The sequence below is a fragment of the Mastomys coucha genome, unplaced genomic scaffold (assembly GCF_008632895.1).
Source record: "Mastomys coucha isolate ucsf_1 unplaced genomic scaffold, UCSF_Mcou_1 pScaffold22, whole genome shotgun sequence".
In the NCBI taxonomy this organism is placed as follows: Eukaryota; Metazoa; Chordata; class Mammalia; order Rodentia; family Muridae; genus Mastomys; species Mastomys coucha.
In genome coordinates this window covers 103,350,227-103,370,866 of record NW_022196905.1, presented here as the reverse complement: position 1 = coordinate 103,370,866, position 20,640 = coordinate 103,350,227, and the positions used below count along the sequence as shown (strand labels likewise).

At 48.6% G+C, this 20,640-nt stretch overlaps 1 protein-coding gene across 8 annotated transcripts in view; it reads left to right on the top strand.

Moving 5' to 3' along the window:
* Positions 1 to 8,872: 8,872 nt before the first annotated feature.
* Fbrsl1 (fibrosin like 1) overlaps positions 8,873 to 20,640 on the top strand; it is a 93,121-nt gene continuing 81,353 nt past the window's right edge. For 3 of the 8 annotated variants that reach the window (XM_031337323.1, XM_031337325.1, XM_031337329.1), the window contains exon 1: positions 8,903 to 9,543. In XM_031337323.1, the coding sequence (XP_031193183.1) occupies positions 9,256 to 9,543 (288 nt within the window). In that variant the 5' untranslated portion in view covers positions 8,903 to 9,255. Of the gene's footprint in view, positions 9,544 to 20,640 lie in introns of all 8 variants that reach the window. The other 5 variants (XM_031337327.1, XM_031337328.1, XM_031337333.1 and 2 more) reach the window with 4 other exon arrangements.

The following is a 20,640-nucleotide window of genomic DNA, read 5'->3' as shown; positions in this document are numbered from 1 at the left end:
TTTTTTTTTTTTAAGATTTATTTTTATTATTTTTAGTTATGTGTATGTGTGTTTGTGTGTGGATATGTGTATGTAGAGTTGAATGCAGGTATCTTGCAGAGGCAATCCCATGAATTCCAACGCCTTCTTCTGGCATACAGGTATATATGCAGACAAAACACCCATATAAATAAATAATCTTTAAAACCCACACACAAGCAAACAAAAACAAAAAACAAAAATATTTAACATAAATAACCAACAGAAAATTTGAGGTAAGAAAACCTAGAAGAGAAAGAAAAGCCAAAGCCATCCAGTGTCTGAATCCAGCCCTGTTTGAAACCCAGGCAGATGTCCAACTCTCACAGTGATATAAGCCAATCGCTTTTGAGTTTAGGTCACTCCTGTCATAATTCAGACCATTTTCCCTATTCTGTACATAGGCCATACTTAGGCTTGAGAAGCTTCAAGAGGCTACCTGCAGATAGTCTTGTTTTGCTCTTCACTTTCACGCAGTCTGACATGATCCACCCCAGCATGCAGAACTGGGCTCTTTGACAGAACCAAGAAGTGTGATGATACACATATTAATGAAGGTCTGGTTTCCGTTCTTCGTGAGCTTGGGTCTGGTGAAGAGCTAAGGCACTGCTGGTGGGAGAATGACCATGTGGATGGTCTGGGAAGTGATGCCTATTAGCCTATGAAAGAGCACAGAGGCAGAAACTACTTGAGCACCAGGATGGACAGGTGCTGGGCTGTCCCTACAAGCCATTCCCTGTATTGTTATCCATAGGCAACAGCTAGTGGCTCAAGGTACCCAATCCACTGTCCTTACCTCTATCGGTGACAAAAGGAGGCCTACATGCTCCTGGCCCAGAAGTCACATGTAGAAATTGGGTCCTTTGCAGGGTGGGGGTGGCTCACGCCTTTAATCCCAGCACTTGAGAGGCAGAGACAGGCAGATTTCTAAGTTCGAGGCCAGCCTGGTCTACAGAGTGAGTTCCAGGACAGGCAGGGCTACACAGAGAAACCCTGTCTCAAAAAAAAGAAAAAAGAAAAAAGAAAGAAAGAAAGGAAGGAAGAAAGAAAGGAAGGAAGAAAGAAATTAGGTCCTCAACGTGACTGTCATCAGAAAGAGCCACACAGGTCTCTCTGGGCTATAAAACTGCTTGTTCCAAGGCCAGGCGGTAGTGGCTCACGCCTTTAATCCCAGTACTTGGGAGGCAGAGGCAGGTGGATTTCTGAGTTCGAGCCTGGTTTACAGAGTGAGTTCCAGGACAGCCAGGGCTACAGAGAAACCCTGTCTCGAATAAAAAACAAAACAAAACAAAACAAAACAAAAAAACCCCTGCTCGTTCCACTCCTCCTTCAGCTTTGCTGAGTACACACAAATTGTTCAGGTGCCTGACCCCGACCAAGCATGGCCACCAGGAATGTCTTTCCTGTTTAGACAGGCCAGTAGTCAGCCTCCGAGCAACAATGTTTTTGTGGGACTAGACGAAGAGAGAGGGCTTCATGCCAAGAAGCCACAGGCCTGATGAACTTGGAGGAACATGCCTAGGCCCAGAAGAAGCAGGTGGAAGAGCAGACAGACCCTCTGAACAGCAGCCAGCAATAGGGGCCACTAAGGATGACTAAACAGAGTTCTCCAGGAGGTTAATTCTAAAGATAGGACAAATGACTACAAGTTTGGACCTCCGGAACTGACACACTGGGATCAAGCCCAGTGTTGTACTTCTTTGCAACATCGAAGCTTTGCAGTGCCAAGCTGCCACCACTACCACCACGACCACCAAGAGTGCTGCCCTAGGTAGGAAGCGCAGGGTCAAGAGCTAAGTCTTCCACCTCCTCTCCACTCTGTAGTCTATAAACACACACACACACAGGCATACAGACACACATACACAGGCACACACATAGACAAACGCATACGGATATATTTATACACACACACTTACTCACTCATTCAAGCACACGCTCACAAAACTGTGAAACAGGTTTTCTCTGCCCCTCCAGGCAGCATACAGTCCAGTGAGCAAGAAAACAAGTTGAAAGCTGGGTGTGGTAACAACATGCCTGTAATTCCAGAAGAGGCTGAGGCAGGAGGATTGCCAAGAGTTTTAGGTCAGCCTAGCTGTTTCAAAACCCTGTCCTAAAAACAAACCAACAAACAAAAAGCCAACAGCTGGAGCTGGGTGTGTTGGCTCACCCCCATATTCCCAGCACTAGAGAGTCTGTCCTAGATTATGCAGTATGGTGAGTTCTAGGCCACCCTATCCCAAACAAAGTAACAACCCCATGCTTCCAGGCTGAGTGTTAGCAGCATCAGGGATAACTGACCACACTTCCTGGTTGGGGAGCGTGGAACTTCTGAGTTGGCCATCCTGTTGAATGTCCATAGAGGCACTGAGCATCCCAAACACATGGAACTGACAGGCAGATGAAGTGATACTTACGGACTAAGCTCAGAGATGTCCTATTGATTGGTTTTGCACAGTCCAGCACAAGAGGGGTGGGGATTAAAGGCAAACTCCACAAATGACTCAGATGATGGATCAGCTGGAAGCAACCAATACCCACACTGCCTCTCAGAGATCCAGAAGGGAGGACACTCTGCTATAGGTAGCAGTGGCCAGGTACAGGCCTAGGCTGCAACAGTGGTCAAGCGCAGTCCTGGGCTGACAGGAAACAGGTGAGGCCCTGAGCTATTGGGATGAAGCAGAGTAGAAAGACAGGAGAATTCTGGGTTATGGGGACTTGAAAAGAAAAATACGGCTGGCTCCAGAGTCTGAAGCCTTTTACCAGCTGAGCATCAACAATTCTAGTACAAGGCAGGGCAGTGGCGCACACCTTTAATCCCAGCACTTGGGAAGCAGAGGCAGGCGGATTTCTGAGTTCGAGGCCAGCCTGGTCTACAGAGTGAATTCCAGAACAGCCAGGGCTATACAGAGAAACCCTGTCTCGATCCCCCCCCCACTCTAAATAAAAGAATTCTAATACAGCCAGGTGGTGGTGGCTCACGCCTTTAATCCCAGCACGTGGGAGGCAGAGGCAGGCATAATCTCTGAGTTTGAGGCCAGCCTGGTTTACAGAGCTGATTCCAGGACAGTTAGTTTCTACAAAGAGAAACTCTGTCTAGAAAAACAAAACTAAAAAGAAAGAAAATAAGGAAGGAAGAAAGGGAGAAAGGAAGGAAGGGAGGGAGAAAGAAAAAGATATAGATAGATGAATTTTAACCCAATCAGGGACTTTTGACTGTGAGGGTTGGTGACATAATCAGGTTGGAGGCCTGAGTATACAGACCTTGAAGAACCATCTTCCTTTTCAGATATTTTATGGGGATCTCACAAGCAACACTAAGCCTTTGTTTACTTTACTGTAAAGCAGCTGATGTCCTCTGACCCTGAGAGTAGGCTTGCCCTTGGCAGCTGTGACCCCAACTACTCGACATCAGGAAGTGCCTTGGGATCTCATTTAAAGGCTTTAGCAGTCCTCTCTATGTAGAACAGGCTGGTTTTGAACTTAAAGATCTGCCCTATCTCTAGAGTGCTGGGGTTAAAGGTGGGCACCACCACATGCAGCCCTTAGGCAATCCTTTGGGAGGTAATTTCAAAAGCCACGTGAATCTCTCCTTTGAGAAGCCAATGTAGGGTATGTCTTAGTCTTTCCCTGAGCACCAAGCTTTCTGCTAATTACCATGTTTAAACTTGCAGCTGGAGAGATGGTTCAGCAGTTAAGAGGGCTTACTGCTTTTGTGGAGGATCTAAGATCAGTTTTCAGCACCTACACGGTGGCTCAAAACCATCTATAACTCCAATTCCAGGGGATACAATCTCCTCAGGCACCAGGCACATGTAGGCAAAACTCACATACACATAAATTTTAAAATTTTTTTTAAAAAAAATCAATGTAAATTTTTACTATAAAACAGGGGGTGGGAAGTTAATGTAGCCCAAGGTGGCCTCAATAAGTTTGAATTTATAATATCCCAGCTCAATGCTGGGCTTGGAGGTGTGTGCTACGAAGCCAGGTTTATGTCGTTGTAGGGATGGAAGCTGTAGCCTGATGTAACCTAGCTAAGCAACATTCTATCAAGTGAGCCATATCCCCACCCCTTAAACTTCCTTTTTCCTTAAAAAAAAAATTATTTTATGCTCATGAGTGTTTTGCCTGTATCTATGGATGTGCACCGCGTGTGTGTATGGTACCCTTGAGGGTCAGAAGGTGTTAGTTCCCGTGGAACTGAAGTTACAGATGTTTGTCAGCTACTACATTGGTGATAGGAAAAGAACCTGGGTCCTCTGCAAAAACAAGTGTTCTTATAGTTGCTGAGCCATCTCCCTGGCCCTGCCAAACTTACTCCAACTCTGCCAGGCAGTGGTGGCACACGCCTTTAATCCTAGCACTTGGGAGGCAGAGGCAGGAGGATTTCTGAGTTCGAGGCCTGCCTGGACTACAGAGTGAGTTCCAGGACAGCCAGGGCTACATAGAGACACCCTGTCTCGAAAAAACCAAAACCAAAACAAAAAAAACCCCTCCAACTCTGTTTCATATTAGATGGTCCCAAAATTACTTTCTGCAGCAAAGTTAAGAATCGGGCTTTACCTTAGTGGAAGTCCCTAATGGGTAAGCCCAAGTTACTGATGGTATTGCTGACGGAATGAGTCAGGTCTGGGAGAGGTGAGGACAAGGGCCTGAGGGGGTGTCGAGTAGCTCCTTAGCCAGGCATTGCCTGACTTGGAAGTCCTTTGAAGATGAACCCTTCCTTGCTGGATCAGCTTTGGGCCTCAACAACCATTTCCCTCATAAGTTTGAAAAGTGGAAAATACATACCCTATTTGTCTTTCCGGACCTGGAGTATTACCTATTAAGTCAATGATAACAAGCTACAGTCCATAGAACCACAGAGGTTAGGTATAGAGTTAGGAACTAGGAGTACAGACAGATCTCATTAGGAAAAGGAAATAGAACAAGTAGCCATGGATAGCTGGGGGAGAGGAGGGTTGGACTGGGGGAATCAGGTGGGGAGGAAGAAGGGAGAAGGGGGCAAGGGAGGGAATATGGGGAGACACAGCTAAATGTAAGGGTCATTTGGGGAGTGGTATGGAAACTTAATAACGTAGAAGCTTCCTAAAATATATACAAATATGAAGGAGATCTAAATGAAATGTCCAAATAATGAGAGAGGTAGAGAAGCTGTCTCTTGTCACCAAGTGAAGTTCTCAGCTGTAGTGAGAATTCTGGAATTTTGATTTCTTTAAAAAAAAAAACAGAAATATAAGAATATGTTTTCAGGGACTGGAGAAATGGCTCAGTGGTTAAGAGCACTGACGGCTCTTCCAAAGGTCCTGAGTTCAAATCCCAGCAACCTCATGGTGGCTCACAACCATCTGTAATGAGATCTGATGCCCTCTTCTGGTGTGTCTGAAGACAGCTAAATCTTAATATATATATATATATATATATATATATATATATATATATATATATGTTTTCATTGTAATCCCAGGTGTGGGCTATAGGGTTGCTTTGGAATAGCAGCCGACTATGATTTGTCTCATGCTCTAGCAGAAGCATGGTTTTGCCAGCTGCAGATAATTTCTGTGATGGTGTGACATTTGTAATTTTGGGAATTTTTCAGAGGGTATATAAATGTTAGGGCCCTGAGAAGCAGGGTTGGTGGTTGGTGGTCACTGGGGGATATTGAGTGTGGCTTGTTAGAAGAAACAAAGGTAAGAAATTAGATTCAGGGATCTCTCTCTCTCTCTCTCCCCCTCTATCCTTCTTTCTCTCCTATCTAGTTATAGGGGGTGAAATGGAGAGGAGGACAAAGGGGGAGGAATAAGAAGACCCCACAAAGTAACAAAGACTAGCTATCTCCAGTACCAGGAATGGGTCGCCATCTAATAGAGTTGCTGGCCAAAGGGGTCCCATGGGAATTCCCAAACAACCCAGGCTGTTGCAAAGCCAATAGGTTGTTCTCTACAAACTGACAGCAAGGCTGCATTGCTGAAGATAACAAGCATAAAACTCCTTTAACTCATGAGATAGAGCTGGCGCCTGCATAAAACTTTTACTCCTGTGTTCTGGTGTCTTTGTTATAGGAAGGGACTCTGTATGCTACCAAAAGAGATAAGTAAACACCAGTCAGCCACAAATCCTTTGCTTACAATGGTGTCCTGTCAGTAAAATCAGATGGAGCAATGGTGTCACAGAGCTGGTGGGAGTGACCAATCAATATCTGATTTGACTTAAGATCCACCCCACAAGATGGAACCCAAACCTAACCAAGAATCAAAGACTAGGTAGTCCAGAGACCTAGGATAAAACCAAATACTATGGTTCTTTTTTAAACAAACAAACAAAAAACCAGTAGCGATGAGATGACTTCTAATGACATTCTGCTGGATTCAGGGCCTTGTTCAGCCATCGTCAGAAAAACTTTCTCCTGCAGCAAACGGGAACAAATACAGAAACCACAGCTAAGCATTATGCAGAGAGTAAGAGACCTGGGAACACTCAGCTCTAAATGGCATGTCTAGATCAAATCCTTCCTAGGGCTCAGGGAACTCCCAGGAAGAGGTGAAAGGAACGTTCCCAGAGAGAAGACACCAAAAACAAACAAACAAAACAACAACAAAAACTAAACAAAACAAACAGACAAACAAAAAACAAGGAAAAGGAAGGCCCTCTAAATCAACATGATCAAAGCTCATATGAACTCACAGAGACAGAGGCAGCATGCACGGGTCTGCACCAGGTCCCCTGCATGTACATCGTGGCTTCCAGTTCAGTGCTTTTATGGGGTTCTTGAGTGTTCAGGCACAATGTCTTCTTGGGCTCTCTTCCTTCTCTATCTTGTCCAATTCTGATGTGATTTAAATCATGTTATATTTTGTTATATTTGATCGTTATCTCTTAGAAGCCTGCTTCTTTTCAGAGAGACAGAAAGGGATGGACCCTGATGGGAGGGGAGGAGGAGAAGGGAGATGAGTAGAGAGAGGGGAAACTAATCACTTTATGTTATGTGAGAAAGGAAAGCTATTTTCAATAAAGGGTCAAATAGAAATGTAAAATATCACAATTTCCGTCCTTAGCATTTGAAAGGAAAGAGAAAAAGCATCACAAAAGAGTTAATTCAGGGGTCCGAGAGGTGGGTGAGGTTAAGAATACTTGGCTATTCTTCCAGAGGACCTGAGTTCAATTCCCAGCACCCGACTTGGCAGCTCACTACTGTCTGTAAATCCAGTTCAGGGACCAGACACTGTAATACAGACATACATGCAGGCAAAACACCAATGCACATAAAATAAAAATAAGTAAATTTAAAAAAAAAAAAGAGTTAATCCTGAAAAGACCTGAACTGGAGACATCAGTTTATAGACACCGGAAGTCTCTATCTGGATCTAATTGTTTACAGATCTTTGTTGCTAAGTTTGTCCTCTTTTCTGTATTCTTACCTCAAAAAGACTGTTTTCTTTACCCACCCACCCCCTCTCTCCTTACATAGTGGTGAGAATTCTAAGTGTACTTACCCTGCTACTCTGGCATTCTGACTACAACTGAAGACCCCTACCCAGTGCAGGGGCTTATCCACCCCCACTGCTGAGCCTGCCTTCTTCTTCTCCTCCTCCTCCTCCTCCTTCTTCCTCTTTTCGTGTGTGTGTTTTTTTTGAGACAGGTTTTCTCTGTATAGCCCTGGTTGTCCTGGAACTCACTCTGTAGACCAGGCTGGCCTCCCAAGTGCTGGGATTAAAGGCGTGCACCACCACAGCCTGGGAGTCCCTAGTGAAAAAACACTTGTGGATGGTAGGCCATGTTCCCAGATGCCCAAAGGGACACCATGGCAGAGAGCCCTCAGCCTTCTCAGGAGCCAGGTAATGCGCACTTGAGGTCCTGTCCAAGGGCTTTCTCCAGCTGTGTCTGCTTCCTTTCAGGGTCTCTGTTGCTCAGATGTAGGCACGGCTCAGTATCACTTCAGTGCTGAAAGCCCACGTTGTGACACCTCCCCTTTCTTCATGTCAAATGGTCCCACTTCTGAAAGGCATCAAAGCACCTCAGAGGTTTTTGAGGAATTGCTACGTGAATTAGTGGCCAGCTCGATTCCAACTGGGGAACTTGCTGAGGAAACCTACGGTTTTGTGTAGCTTTGAATTTCCTAGCAGCAGTTCCTAGGTCCTTGGACTAGTGTAGGCTTTCTCTAAGGAAAGCATACTTGAGACTAGTGAGTTTGGTTTTCAGAGAGCTACCCAATTTTGCTTGGGGACCAGAATGAAACTGGGTTTGAGGGCTTGCAGGTAGAGGATGACTCTGCAGGTAAAGGCAGGTACAAGCTGGCCCCCAGAAACCATCTGCCTACTCTCTCACGTGCTTCTACTCAGTTTGCCGGAAGCTACTGTAGGTGCATAGACCCATCACCTCCTACGTGAAGGGCGGAAGGGGCGGTGCTGACCGCCTGACCGCCGCAGGTGGCTGGGCTGTACTTGGAGGTGAGCTGTAATTGCCTAGTAGGCGTGGTCAATAAGGCGGGGCATGAAGTGGGAGGGGTCTGACCACGACTAGGCTCAGCGTCCTGCACAGGTGAGCTGGACCGGAAGGCAAGGGCGGGGCTTAAGGAAAAAGGAGAAAGGAGAATGCTTAGACAAGAGAGGTGGAGCCGGGAAGAATGGGGCGTGGTCAGACGAGGGCGGGGGAGGGTGCGGAATTCTAAAGAGAAGTGCGCAGAGGGTGTGGCCTGTTGCAGGGGCGGAGCAAAGGGAAAGCTCCCCCCTTCTCGGGGGCGGGGCTTCATGTGAAAGGGCGAGGGGGGCAGCTCAGCGAAGAGCCATTTAGTCCGGAAGGGCGGGGTCAGGGCGGGGCCAGGGTGGGGCGGAGTCGACGGGTCAGCCTCCCCCAGCTGCGCCCGCTTCCTCTGGCACTCCGGCCCGGCGGAAGTGCGTCAGTTGTTATCCGCTCTGGCCGCTGCCACTACTGTGTCTGCCTCACGGTCCCGGTGCTCAGAAGCTCCGCCACCCGACGCCCTCTGCCGCTGCCCGCCGGTCGCCATGGGCTGTGTCCCTGGGGTACTGGTCTGGGGCCGCTGAGAGACCGCCGCACTCCGATGAGCCGGACCCGGGGTCCTAGCCCGCGCGGCGTCCGGTGCTGAGAGCCCGCGCCCGGCATGCCCGCCCCGGTCCCGAGCCCGCCCCGGCCCCGAGCCCGCGCGGCCCCCTCGCAGCCCGGCGGCACGGCGTAGCAGGCGGCGCGGGGCGCCAAGGTCACCGCCGCGGCGCCGCCATGGAGGCCAAGGTCCGGCCAAGCCGGCGTTCGCGCGCGCAGCGAGATCGCGGCCGGCGTCGGGAAGCCGCCCGGGACGCCCGCGCGCAGAGCCCGTCGTCGGGTGAGGAGCCAGAGCCCAGTCCTGGCAAGGAGAACGCGGGACTCCACGGCGCGCCGCCTCAGCGCCCTACGCCTCTGCGCGCTGCGCGCCCCCCGCGGCGCCGTCGCCGCGAGTCAAGCTCGCAGGAGGAGGAGGTTATTGACGGCTTCGCTATAGCCAGCTTCAGCACCCTGGAGGCCCTGGAGGTAGGTGGGCCAGGCCAGACCCGGGACCTAGGAATCCCAAACGCACGCCTCCTGGGCCCGCGCTGCACCTTGCCAGGAAGAGGACCTGGAGTGAGGGGTGTGTGGGAGGACTTAAACCACGCCACCTAAGCGGGCTTTGCAGCGGTTGTTACTTGTTGCCAAGTTATCGCTGCGTCTGGGACCAGCTGGGGAATTGGACATTGTTGGGCCTTGGGAGGCAGTAAAATGGACACTTGGGATTCTTCCTGTTCGGTTATCTCTTAAGGGTTGTTTGAAGGGAACCGGGAATCAACCGGCAAAACCTTCTTGGTGATTATTTATTGCATGGGTATAGGTAATAGGTTTACTAAAACTACTACGTGTTTGACTGAGTTGTCATGCACTGTATTTGCTGAGCAAAGTGTCCTTCCTACGTGAACTCGGGTTAGTAGAGAAGGAAGTGTGAAAGATGGTCAGTGAGTGAGTGAGCAAGTGAGTAGCCACTGAGTCTCTGGAACTCAAGTGGTTGGAAATGCTGGTGGGGCCTTCAGGGCACTAGAACCTTCAAACCCGTAGAAATGTAGAGATCTCCGTCTGGGTGAGCTCTTTGGGGAACCACATCTCACCTGCTGGGCTGTGGTCGCAGGGATCACAGCAACTCTTGCCCTGACTGATTTACCTGCGATTTCCCAGTTTCAGGCCAAGCTTGGGAAAGGGGAGTTGGTCATTGGATGTCTAAATGGAGTTTCTCCCAAGTTCATATTCGAACTCTGGGGTCTGCTGGTTCTGTAGAGCTGAGGGTCGGATGGTGATGGCCACTCTGAGTAGCCCTGAGATGGGTTTGTTCGATTCCTGTGTTGGGCCGAGTCCCACCTTGTGTTCAGCCCTTGTGTCCTCTGGGGAACATGAGATGAGATCTGGGCCCAAGCCAAAGATCCTAAACTAGGATGATATGGGGTGTGTTGTATTGTGTCTGGTGCTGATGTGCTAAGACAGGAAGGCTTCGGGCTTTCTGCCTTAGTGATGATAATGACACAGCCAGACACTGCTAAAACCCCTACATTGCAGCCACGGTACCTACCACATGTTCCAGATCTGCAGTCTCATTTCCTACCTTGCCACACGTGTGTCTGCTAGGCCCATAAAGAACTCAAGAGGCTGCACACCTGTCTAGCCTTTTCCACATTTCTTCTTTGGGTCTCAGGCTTTACCGCCTCACCTTAGGTGCTCTGTCCACCTGGGTACTGTTTGGTGCTGTTACACAGCTTTCGATTTCACCTTCTTCCACACTGTGGAGACTTGATTGGTATTCCTGGGATTCTGCCCCTCAGACTTGCCAATGGGAGGACTGTGCCTACAGGTTCCCAGTACCCAGAAGGAAACAACCAAGACTCAGCATAGTAAGAGTAAGGAGTGAATACTTGTGAAGAGAGGAATGGCCTTTCACAAAGTCCAGAGTTACTGCCTTAAGGCCACATCACACTGTCATTAGACCAGTCCATTTGTATCTAAATGGTCTGCTGGTGTTGGCTCCGACTGGATTCTCTGGCCTTTCCCCACCTCTTCTAGGCCACATCTAGAGGGTTGACTTGTTCAGCCTCACTAGCTTATCCAGGTTCTGAGAGATTATCTTGCCTTTCCTTACACCTATATACAAAAACTTGGTATCTTCATGAGCAGCCTCACTTCTAAGTTTGGCCTTGGAAAGTACTTGGTTTCTGGAGAGATCTCGATCGTGTCTAGAAGAGTTTTGCTGGTTCTTATTTACTGGTAAACTAGTGCATTTTCTCCCTGAGATCAAGTAATTTATAATCCCATCCTATCATACTGATGACTAGTTTACTCTGCCAGTTGTCTTTACAGATATGGATTCACTTATCCCTGCAGATGACCTTATAAGCGGGTTTGAACACTCACTCTAGATGAGAGATCTGAGACACTAGCAGACTGGAGTTACAGTCTGGACTGTCCTGCTGTCGGTTCCCTTGCTCTGCAGCCTCATTGTTTCTGGGAAATGGCCTGCCACATTCTCAGGATCAGCAGGACTCCAGCCCAGAGGGAGAGCTCTTCTCAACAGTGACCTTAGTATCCCCACATGGCATGACACTGAGTGTCAGGGAAGTCTGCATGATCCCCCCCACCCCCCAAGGCAGTTCAGTGTATGTGAATGGCTTGTGAGATGTATGGAAGAATGTCCCATTACCTTATTTGAGAATGTCTGTGCAGGCTCCCTGTGTCAGGCCGCCTCAGATATCTCTGTTCATCTCCCTTTGTCCTTGTAGGGGATGCAACCTTTGACTCTTGTGTCTGTGGGGATAGCTACTTTCCCAAATATCATGGTAGTGATTGTTGGCACTTAACCACAGGTTTAGACCAAGAGTCTCATGCTGAAACTGAAGGCATGCCTGCTAGTCTTCTTTTAACAAGTTGAGTGAAGGACAGGGATCCATAGAACCATGGTTCCTCCCTCCAGCATTTAGGAAAAGTGGGTTTTCTTCCTTGTGACAGTTCTCTTGGTGTACAGACAAAGGTGAGATGAGACCGTTCCTGTCACCCAGCAGTGAAAGGGTGAGGAACTGGTTTGGGGACAGAAGCATCCTCTCTCACTCAGTACATGTGCCTTAGGTCACTGAACAAGTTGTACTGGTACTGTATTTCTAGGAGGCAGGCTGAGCCCTGTATTCAGCCCCAGGCAGAAAAGCACTTTCCCTTAGGCTAAGACTATGGGGAGCAGGGCTCAGGCCCATGTAGCTTTGTTTTTTTTTTTTTTTTTTTTTTTTTTTTTTTGTTTTTTTTCCTTTCAAGACAGGGTTTCTCTGTGTAGCCTTGGCTGTCCTAGAACTCACTCTGTAGACCAGGCTAACCTCGAACTCAGAAATCCGCCTGCCTCTGCCCCCACCAAGTGCTGGGATCAAAGGCGTGCACCACCACCTCCCGGCATGGCCCATGTAGCTTTAAGGTGGCCAGCATCAAGAGCACATTTTTTAAAAAAGATTTATTTATCATTATAAATGGACACTGTAGCTGTCTTCAGATGCACCAGAAGATCTCATTATGGATGGTTGTGAGCCAGCATGTGGTTGCTGGGATTTGAACTTAGGACCTCTGGAAGAGCTGGCTGAGCCATCTCACCAGCCCAAGAGCACATTTTTTGTTTTTGTTTTTTTCAAGACAGGGTTTCTCTGTGTAGCCCTGGCTGTCCTGGAACTCACTCTGTAGACCAGGCTGGCCTCGAACTCAGAAATCCGCCTGCCTCTGCTTTCCAAGTGCTGGGATTAAAGGCATGCACCACCACCTCCCGGCTGGGATAAATACCATATCCAAGCAGAAACCACCTGTGCTTTCATTTGTGATTTTGTTGATTTGTTTCTGCAAGTTGATTGAGGGTGATCAGAATGTCAATCTTTTTAAGATGAGAGCAAGTCCCTGGTGGTGCTGGTAGGGGTGGTGGTGGTGGTGGTGGTACACTCCCAGTGCTCTAGAGCCAGAGACAGATGGATCTCTGTCTGTTCAAGGCCAGTCTGGTCTACATAGCTGGTTCCAGGACAGCCAGGGCTACACAGAGAAACCCTGTCTTGAAAAACAAAAAAAGGAAAACAGGACTAAAAAAATTGGGTGTCCTGTCGCTTCAGTCCCAGTGCCATATTCCTTGGGTGTCTGTTGTGTTTTAGAGCCTCTGTTTGTCCAGGGACAGATGTACCCTATACATGAAGGGAGGTGCTATTTGCTCACAGTGGGGTCACAGCAAGTAACAGCTATGTCACCGCACATAGAGGATTCCTTATAGTAGCCAGAGAGAGCTGTGCTGTCCACACAGGAAAGGAGATGGTTCTTCGCAGAAGGCCTTAACTGGGCACATATGTGTCCTTTATGGCTGGTGGAAGGTTCCTCACAATGGAGATGCTGTTGGGTATTGGATGCCTTGCATCTACAATGGGAGGAGAATTCCCAGAGGAGACACAGCTGGATAGCCAGTATCTCCTACGTGGAGTTGAGGAATGTACCTCACAATGGAGCTTAGTAGAGCCATACAGAATACATAAGGAGGGAAAATTATTGCTTCTCACCCCTGTGCACTGTGAACTATACTGGGGACAAAGATGAAAAGAAAAATTCCCCCAAATGCTGTGAGTTGTGGTGCTCATGAGTTACTTTTTCTAAGTGTTGTGGTTTTTACATTCTCTAGTCAGTACATGTGACTTGTAATTCATAAAATATGTCTATAAAACCATACTGTATACAATGCTGTGCTTAAACTGTTGCTACAGGGCATGGTGGTGCACATTTCTTTAGTCCCAGAACTCGAGAGGCAGGTGGATCTCTGAGTTCCAGGACAGCCAGGGCTATGAAGTTGTGTTAAAGGGGGGTAGGGGGGAAGCCAATAAAAAAAAGCAAAAATCTATGAGCCTAGCTGACAGCTAGATACCAGTCTGCTACGGCCTCTGAGAATGGCTGAGCAGCAGACTGGACCTGTGCTTTATCACCTTTCTCATGTTTGTAGGTACAGGTTCTTGGGACACAGCTTGGAAAGGCTGTGTTCACAATGGCTGTGTCCTGGGGTGGGTGGCCCTTCTGTGAGCTGCTGGGAGCTGCTGGTAGGCTGGGTAGCAAGTACCCCAAATGGTTCAGGATCTGTATACCCTGCCATGTCTGTGTTTGTACATAGCTGTGGGAACTGAGACCAGACAGACATCTAGGTGAGGAGAGGAGAGAGCTATGTATGGCAGGCGACATTTTCCATTTAGGATTCTGTGGTACCTCCTTGTGGCTGCTTCCTGGTGTGAGGTTCAGTGTGTGCACATGCTTTATCCCAGGTTTGCAGCCTGGAACCTACCTAGCCTTCTCAGACCATACTGGGCATTCACAGGTGGTGTGGATCCTACAGCTGTGGGGAATGGGGGAAAGACCAGTTCCTCTGAGGGGGATGAATAGACACAGCATGTGAAAGCAAGGACATCTCAGGCCCTTTGCCCATATGAATGCACAGTGCACCTTGGACAGCCTGTTCAATGCAAGGCTTTGTCTGGAGCAGATGGCTTCTTGGCCTGCCTTGCCTCACTGTGAGGCAGGCATCCCTTTCCCCAGGCTGTGTAGTTTTTGGGAGGGTCTCACTCATCTATTTATCTCATGGAAACCCCTTACCTGTGGTCATGGAAAGCTTTTCTTTTTAGCTTATTGGGCTTGGTTAAATCTCTTGACTTGAGCTTCTCTATACATCTGGATCCTTATGGCCACATCTGCCTCCCTTGAGTCCCCATACACCTACTTAAAACCCGGACCATGGCTTGGAACTACTCTCTGCTTGGAAGGCTCGTTCCCCAACTGCCTGCTTGCTTATGAAGGCCACAACAGGGAACACTACTTCCTGTCCCAGCGGGGCTCTTTCTGTTCCTCTGACAGGCTGCCCCTTTCTGGTTGTCTGCCCCTCAGGAGGTAGCAGGCACCTGTTTTCTGTGCCTTCCCTCTTCACCACTGACTCACCACCACCACCTAAACCCCCAACAGATTCAGATCTGCATGAGCAGTGCTCTAGGAGCAGGCCTAGTATGACACCTGAAGGAGACCAAGCCAGCAGAGTGGTTGTCAAAGTGAGGCTCTGAGGGTGGTTCCTTGGTCTTCCTGCCCTTGAATTTGCTGTGTAGCTGATAACTTGCCTCTCTCTCCCATGTACTGGAATAAGAAACATGTATATCATACCAGATTTGATGTGGTACTGGGGATCAAAGCCATCCTGGACACGCTAGGCAAAAATGTTCCACCACTTGAGTTACATTCCTAGCTCCTTGGTTGTTCTTGAATGAGTAGAATTTTGTTTTGTTCGTTACACCTTTTCCCTCAGTTCTTGTTCTGCTTCAGTGAGAAAACCGTTTTCCCAAAGCTGCTCCCATTTGCTCCTAGGCTGTAGACTCTTGAGTTCTCATTAGGTCCTCCAGCACTTAGTCATCTTGCTTTTGTTTATAACCGTAAATTTACCCTGCTGTCAGTTTGTCATTTCATCTTGCATTTCTTAGCACTGCTAGAGCCGTGGATTGATGGTATTTCTCTGGCACCTTTCCTTCCCTTATGGGTGAGGTCCCTCTAGTTTTGGTTCTGCAGATCACATATCTTTTTTTTGTTTGTTTGTTTTTGTTTGTTTTTTTCGAGACAGGGTTTCTCTATATAGCCCTGGCTGTCCTGGAACTCACTTGTAGACCAGGCTGGCCTCGAACTCAGAAATCCACCTGCCTCTGCCTCCCAAGTGCTGGGATTAAAGGCGTGCACCACCACTGCCCAGCTTAATTTTGGGTCTGATGTGCAGCATCTCATGGGGACACTGTTCTTGAAGCACCTTCCTGGGCCTTGCCGACTGAGTCTGAGTTTGTTCTTGGGATCCAGTAACATTTCAGTTCTTAGCTCTTTCAGGTAGGTGTCTCTGGAACCCCAGAGAGGGTTGTGTACCTGGGGGGAGTCCATCCCAGGTTTTACTATGAGCTTTATTGCTGTATTCCTGGTGGGGTTGGTCTAAGACTCTCTTGTTTTGCCAGCTCTACTGGATTGAGAATTTCTCTTTTTTTCCTGCATTCTAGAATAGCTACTTTTACTAGACAAAATTCTCAGGTTCCTGAATCCAGCCTTGTTAACTGGTGACCAGTCGGTCAGTGTGGTTGGCGGTGAGGCCTGGCTTTCGAGTCAGGAAGCCCATCAGGAGGCAGCCTATGAGCAGAAGCTGAGACCCAGTGTGTACATGGTACACATCAGTGCCCATCTGCTAAGGCCTGGGCATCTCCCCCAGGTTATAGTGTTCAGAAGTCTGGGAGTGGCCTATTCAAGTCCCAGTGACCCAAGCTGCTCACTTCAGCATCCTTCCATCCAGACTCCACAGTCATTGGACAACTTCCTGTTCCCTTCCATGAGCTGCCTGTTTCTACCAAGATGACCCAGGCTTGAATCTAGGCCCAGTGTTAGCCTTCTACCCACTGGGTCAACTGCTGCTAGGTGGGTTAGAACCTCCTCCCCTCCCACATGTGCTTTGGTGTGGTTTTGGCTTCCAGCTCTGGTTGATGGTATGGGAGTGGGAGGGATGTGATGGAGGCTGTGTTTAGGGTAGAGTAGGAAACTAGTCAGAACATTACGGTGGAACAGCAGGTACCTGGCTGGCTCTCGTCAGCCTGTAGGCTCCAGAGCTCTGCTTTGCAGCCATTCATTTGGAATTTTGCCTCTGGACCCCTGTGCCCCTCCAGAGGTGTGTGTGCGGTGTCATCTGTGCCAGGAACTACTTGCTCTGTAAGCAAAACAGAAGGCAGCCCTTGACTATAGAGGCTAATAAGCCTAAGGGTATGTGGAGTAGATGTGCATCACCCAGTAAGGAGAGCATGATGATTCTGACAGTTTCACAGATTCAGATTGGTAAGGCTATCTAGGGGCCTTGAGGGAGGGTGATGCTACCTAGGCCCACTCTTTGCCAGGAGCCTGTTCCTCAGCCCTCTGAACTGCAGGTTAGAAAGGATCCTTTTGTTTCATTTTGCAGGACCGGAAGTCCCTAAGTTTATAACCAATGAGACTTTAGCATCCTATGTCTATCTCAAAGCACATGAGCAGGCAGGCCTGGCTTCGGTATTGGGGTGACCAGGCAGACTGGGCCATAGGGGTGAGCCTCTATCCTATCCATTCCTCCCTACGTGTGCTAGCCTCAAAGGTCACCTGTAAGGTCTGACACCAGTGAGTATCAGGAGGGTATTGAGGGGTGTCGTTAGAGTCTGGGGGATGTGGAGAAAAGAGGCACAGAATGGTGGGTTTCAGGTCCTCTTGAAGTGAACTGGGAGAGGAGAGGGGATGCTGGTAGCTTTTTGGTGAGGCTTTTTGGTCATTGCGTTGCAGCTTAGAAAGTGTCCATTTTAGATTGGCAAGCTAAGGAATATATGGAGGCTGGGACGGGGAGGGGGGGACAAAGCATCCAAGATAGCTTCTTAAACCAGCGTGAGATAGTGTTGTGGGGACTCCCATAGTGCTCTAGTGCCATCTGAGATGCAGAAAAGGCATTAGTGCTCCTCAGTGCAACATGAGCTCTTCTGTGTGGTTTCTATTGAAAGTTGGATGGAGAGCTGCTGAGTTTGTGCAGAGCTTTCTGTTCTAGCCCAGACAGGTGCCAGTTGCAACATGTGTAGTGTATACAGTTGTGCACTGGGTGACTCCTGCTAGAAGCCTGGCCGTGACGTGGCCTGACAGCCCAGCTCTGATTCTCACTTGAAGCAGCTGCCCCAGTGGTACCTGCATATGATGTACCAGCCAGGCCCTCTGGCTGTAAGGAGTAGGGGAGCGTATCAAAGTTTCTGTGGTATGTACAGCTGTTGCTCAAAACAAACCCTAGCCTCAGCCCACCACTGCCTGGTTGCTATTGGTAGAGCCAGGTCAGTGCTGTCTTCAAGATGCAGGTGGTTGGAGGATTTCATGTGGTGTTTATCCTGTCGGTAGCCTCTAAAGAGACTTCAGCAATGTTCTCATCCTCCTGTAGAAACCGGCACAGAGTAAAGCATTTTCTGAGTGTAGACTGCTGGTGAGTCACTGGTGAGATACAGGCATAGATTCCTAGAGAGTAGCCAGCTCCTTTGTTCCTGCTTTGTCCCATATTGGTAGTAACCCTTGCCTTGGCATCTGACTGACCAGCTGACTCCTGGTTTCCATGTCCAGCTCTTTGCATTTTGGCTGTGGTCCTCACCCTTCCCTGCAGTTTCATCTCCATCTTGACAATTTCCTCATCTTCAAAAGGCCCGGGCTCTTCTCTCTAAAAGCTAGAGATCTCACGGGGATCCTTCTCATCTGCCCTGACCACACTGCCCCCTTAGACCCTGGCTCTGGGACACTGCTCCTGTTGTAGGGCTTTGGTTGCCCTTGACCAGATTCTGTTTTGTATGACCTGCCCATCCCTCATTCCATGTTGCTAATACACTTAGAACTAGGACTGAATGGCCTAGACCCAGACAGGGAAGGCACACAGTGACTGCCCAGGAGAAGCGAGTGGCTTCTTCTGATTGAGGGTGAGGTGGTGATATTTTTTACTATCCCTAGCTTCCCCCTTCATCTGAAATAGGGATTGGTCAAGCAGAGTTGGGAATATATTTGCTTCCCAAGGCTCCAATTCCAGGGGTTTTCTGTCACCCAAGAATAAAATCTACATTTTCTTCTAGGGTTCCAGGAGCACCATGAGCCTTTCTACACATCCCCCAGCAGGACAGCCACTGTCTCCTAGCTCCTAGAAAGAGGCCCCTTGGCCTCAGCCTTGCCAGCCAGGCATAGTAGGGAAGTCTGAAAACTGCTTGGAACAACCTTCTTCCTGTTCTGGGCCTTAGTTCCTTATCTGCAGGAAGGGTAATGAGGCAGCATGTGCTTATTCTCCCTGCCAGCCACTGGACACGAGGGAGAGACTCCTGTGATGAACATGCTTAGGCCCTCTGAGTCTGCCTTTTAGACTCAATCTACCACAGGTAGACAGACACTACTGGACCACAACCTGGCCACTTGCTGTGGACTCCAGTGCAGCGAGGAGAGCAGGCCTTTCCCCTCCCCCACCCATTTTAATTCACCCAGATCCTTTCATGTCTCAGGCTTGTGGCATCAGAAACATCCAGGCTGGCTTCAGCTGCCTCTGTACTACAGAAGGGCTTTGGGGACACCCTGAATGACAGCTGAGCAGCAGCTGTGCTGAAGCTTGGAGGGGCCTGGAGTGTGGCAGAAGTCAGACTTGAGATGTGTCTTACCAGGACTTAAAGGAGAAAGTGACAGATGGCTTGTTGGCCAGCCTTGTCTCTGGCTAAAGAGGATAGGCCAGGAAAATGGCTTAGGGTAGCCTGTCTCTCAGGAGTACTGACCTCGTGGGAGAGCACTGAGGGTCCAGTCTATCCTGACTAGGGCAGAGGGACTTGAAGGCCACCACTCCCAGGATATCCTGGAGCCGGCATCAGCCATGTTGCAAAGGGGCCTTTTGCCCTAGAGCCCCAAACCGTCTCCCCTTCTTTCCCTGCCTTTGCCACACCAGTTAAAATTTGTTTATGCTCTAGGACCACTTTGTTCATCTGGGTTCCCACTCCTTTTAACTGTCCTCACTCAAACCTACATGATCTAATTTCTTGTTTTTTAGGGCTGTGGGAAATTCTGTGTCTAGAGCACACAGAACCTTCATCCTCATAAAGAGTGGCCTCAAACAGGCCATGGAGTTAGACAAGAGATGCCCTGGGTCCGCCTATAAATTCTCTCCTTTCTTGAAAACTGTTTGCTACCTTTAGGACACCTCCCTCATTGACTCTGCCCTACGGCTCAGTCCTCACCACAGCTGAGAGGGAAAATAAAAATGCCCCCAAAAGAAATGGAACCAGAGAACAAGGCTGTCGTCTGTCTGAATAGACCATGGCCTTTCTACAAATTGAAGCAGGGAGGAAGGAAATGTTAGGCTGTGGATGCATTGATTGTGGGGACTGATTTCAAAACTATTGCCCAGGCCAGCAACATAGGAGTCTGTAAAGGGTCACACGCCCGCCTGTAGGGTAATAGCAAGGTGGACACCAAGGCTCTCTAGGGCTGGTCCTTTGCTATGTATTGTAATGCTGAATTCTATGTATTGTAATTCTAAATTCTAGGTCTGTGTGTGACTTCTGAGGTTTACAAGCTTTTCTTATGCAAACCTTGTTCCTTTATTTAAAACTTGGTTAATTGTGTGTGGGGTGGAGCACCCTCTAGGAGGCTAGGTGGAGGAGGAATGTGGTGTGGAATTGTGGGAGGGGGGCAATGACTGGAATGTAAATAAATAAAAAATAGGAAAAAACCCCTATTGGTTCAATAAAATTAGCTACAGCCAGTTACTGGAGGGATTAGAGGTAGGTTTAGAGTAGCCTGGCTGGATGTGAACAGAAGGAGGAAGGAAGCCACCACAGAGAGAGCATGTGCTCATGGACAGGAGAAACAGCAAGTATTTGGGGTACACTGCTGGGGAGATGGCCAGGCCAACAGTTAGAAGAGTAGGTTAGGGGTTATTTACCCCCGCCCCCCGCAGCCCCAGTAATTGTCAGAGCCAAATAAAATAACCGTAGAACCACAGTCTCATTTATTTGTAAGCTAGTCGGGCATAAGCTTAATTTTTTTTTTTTT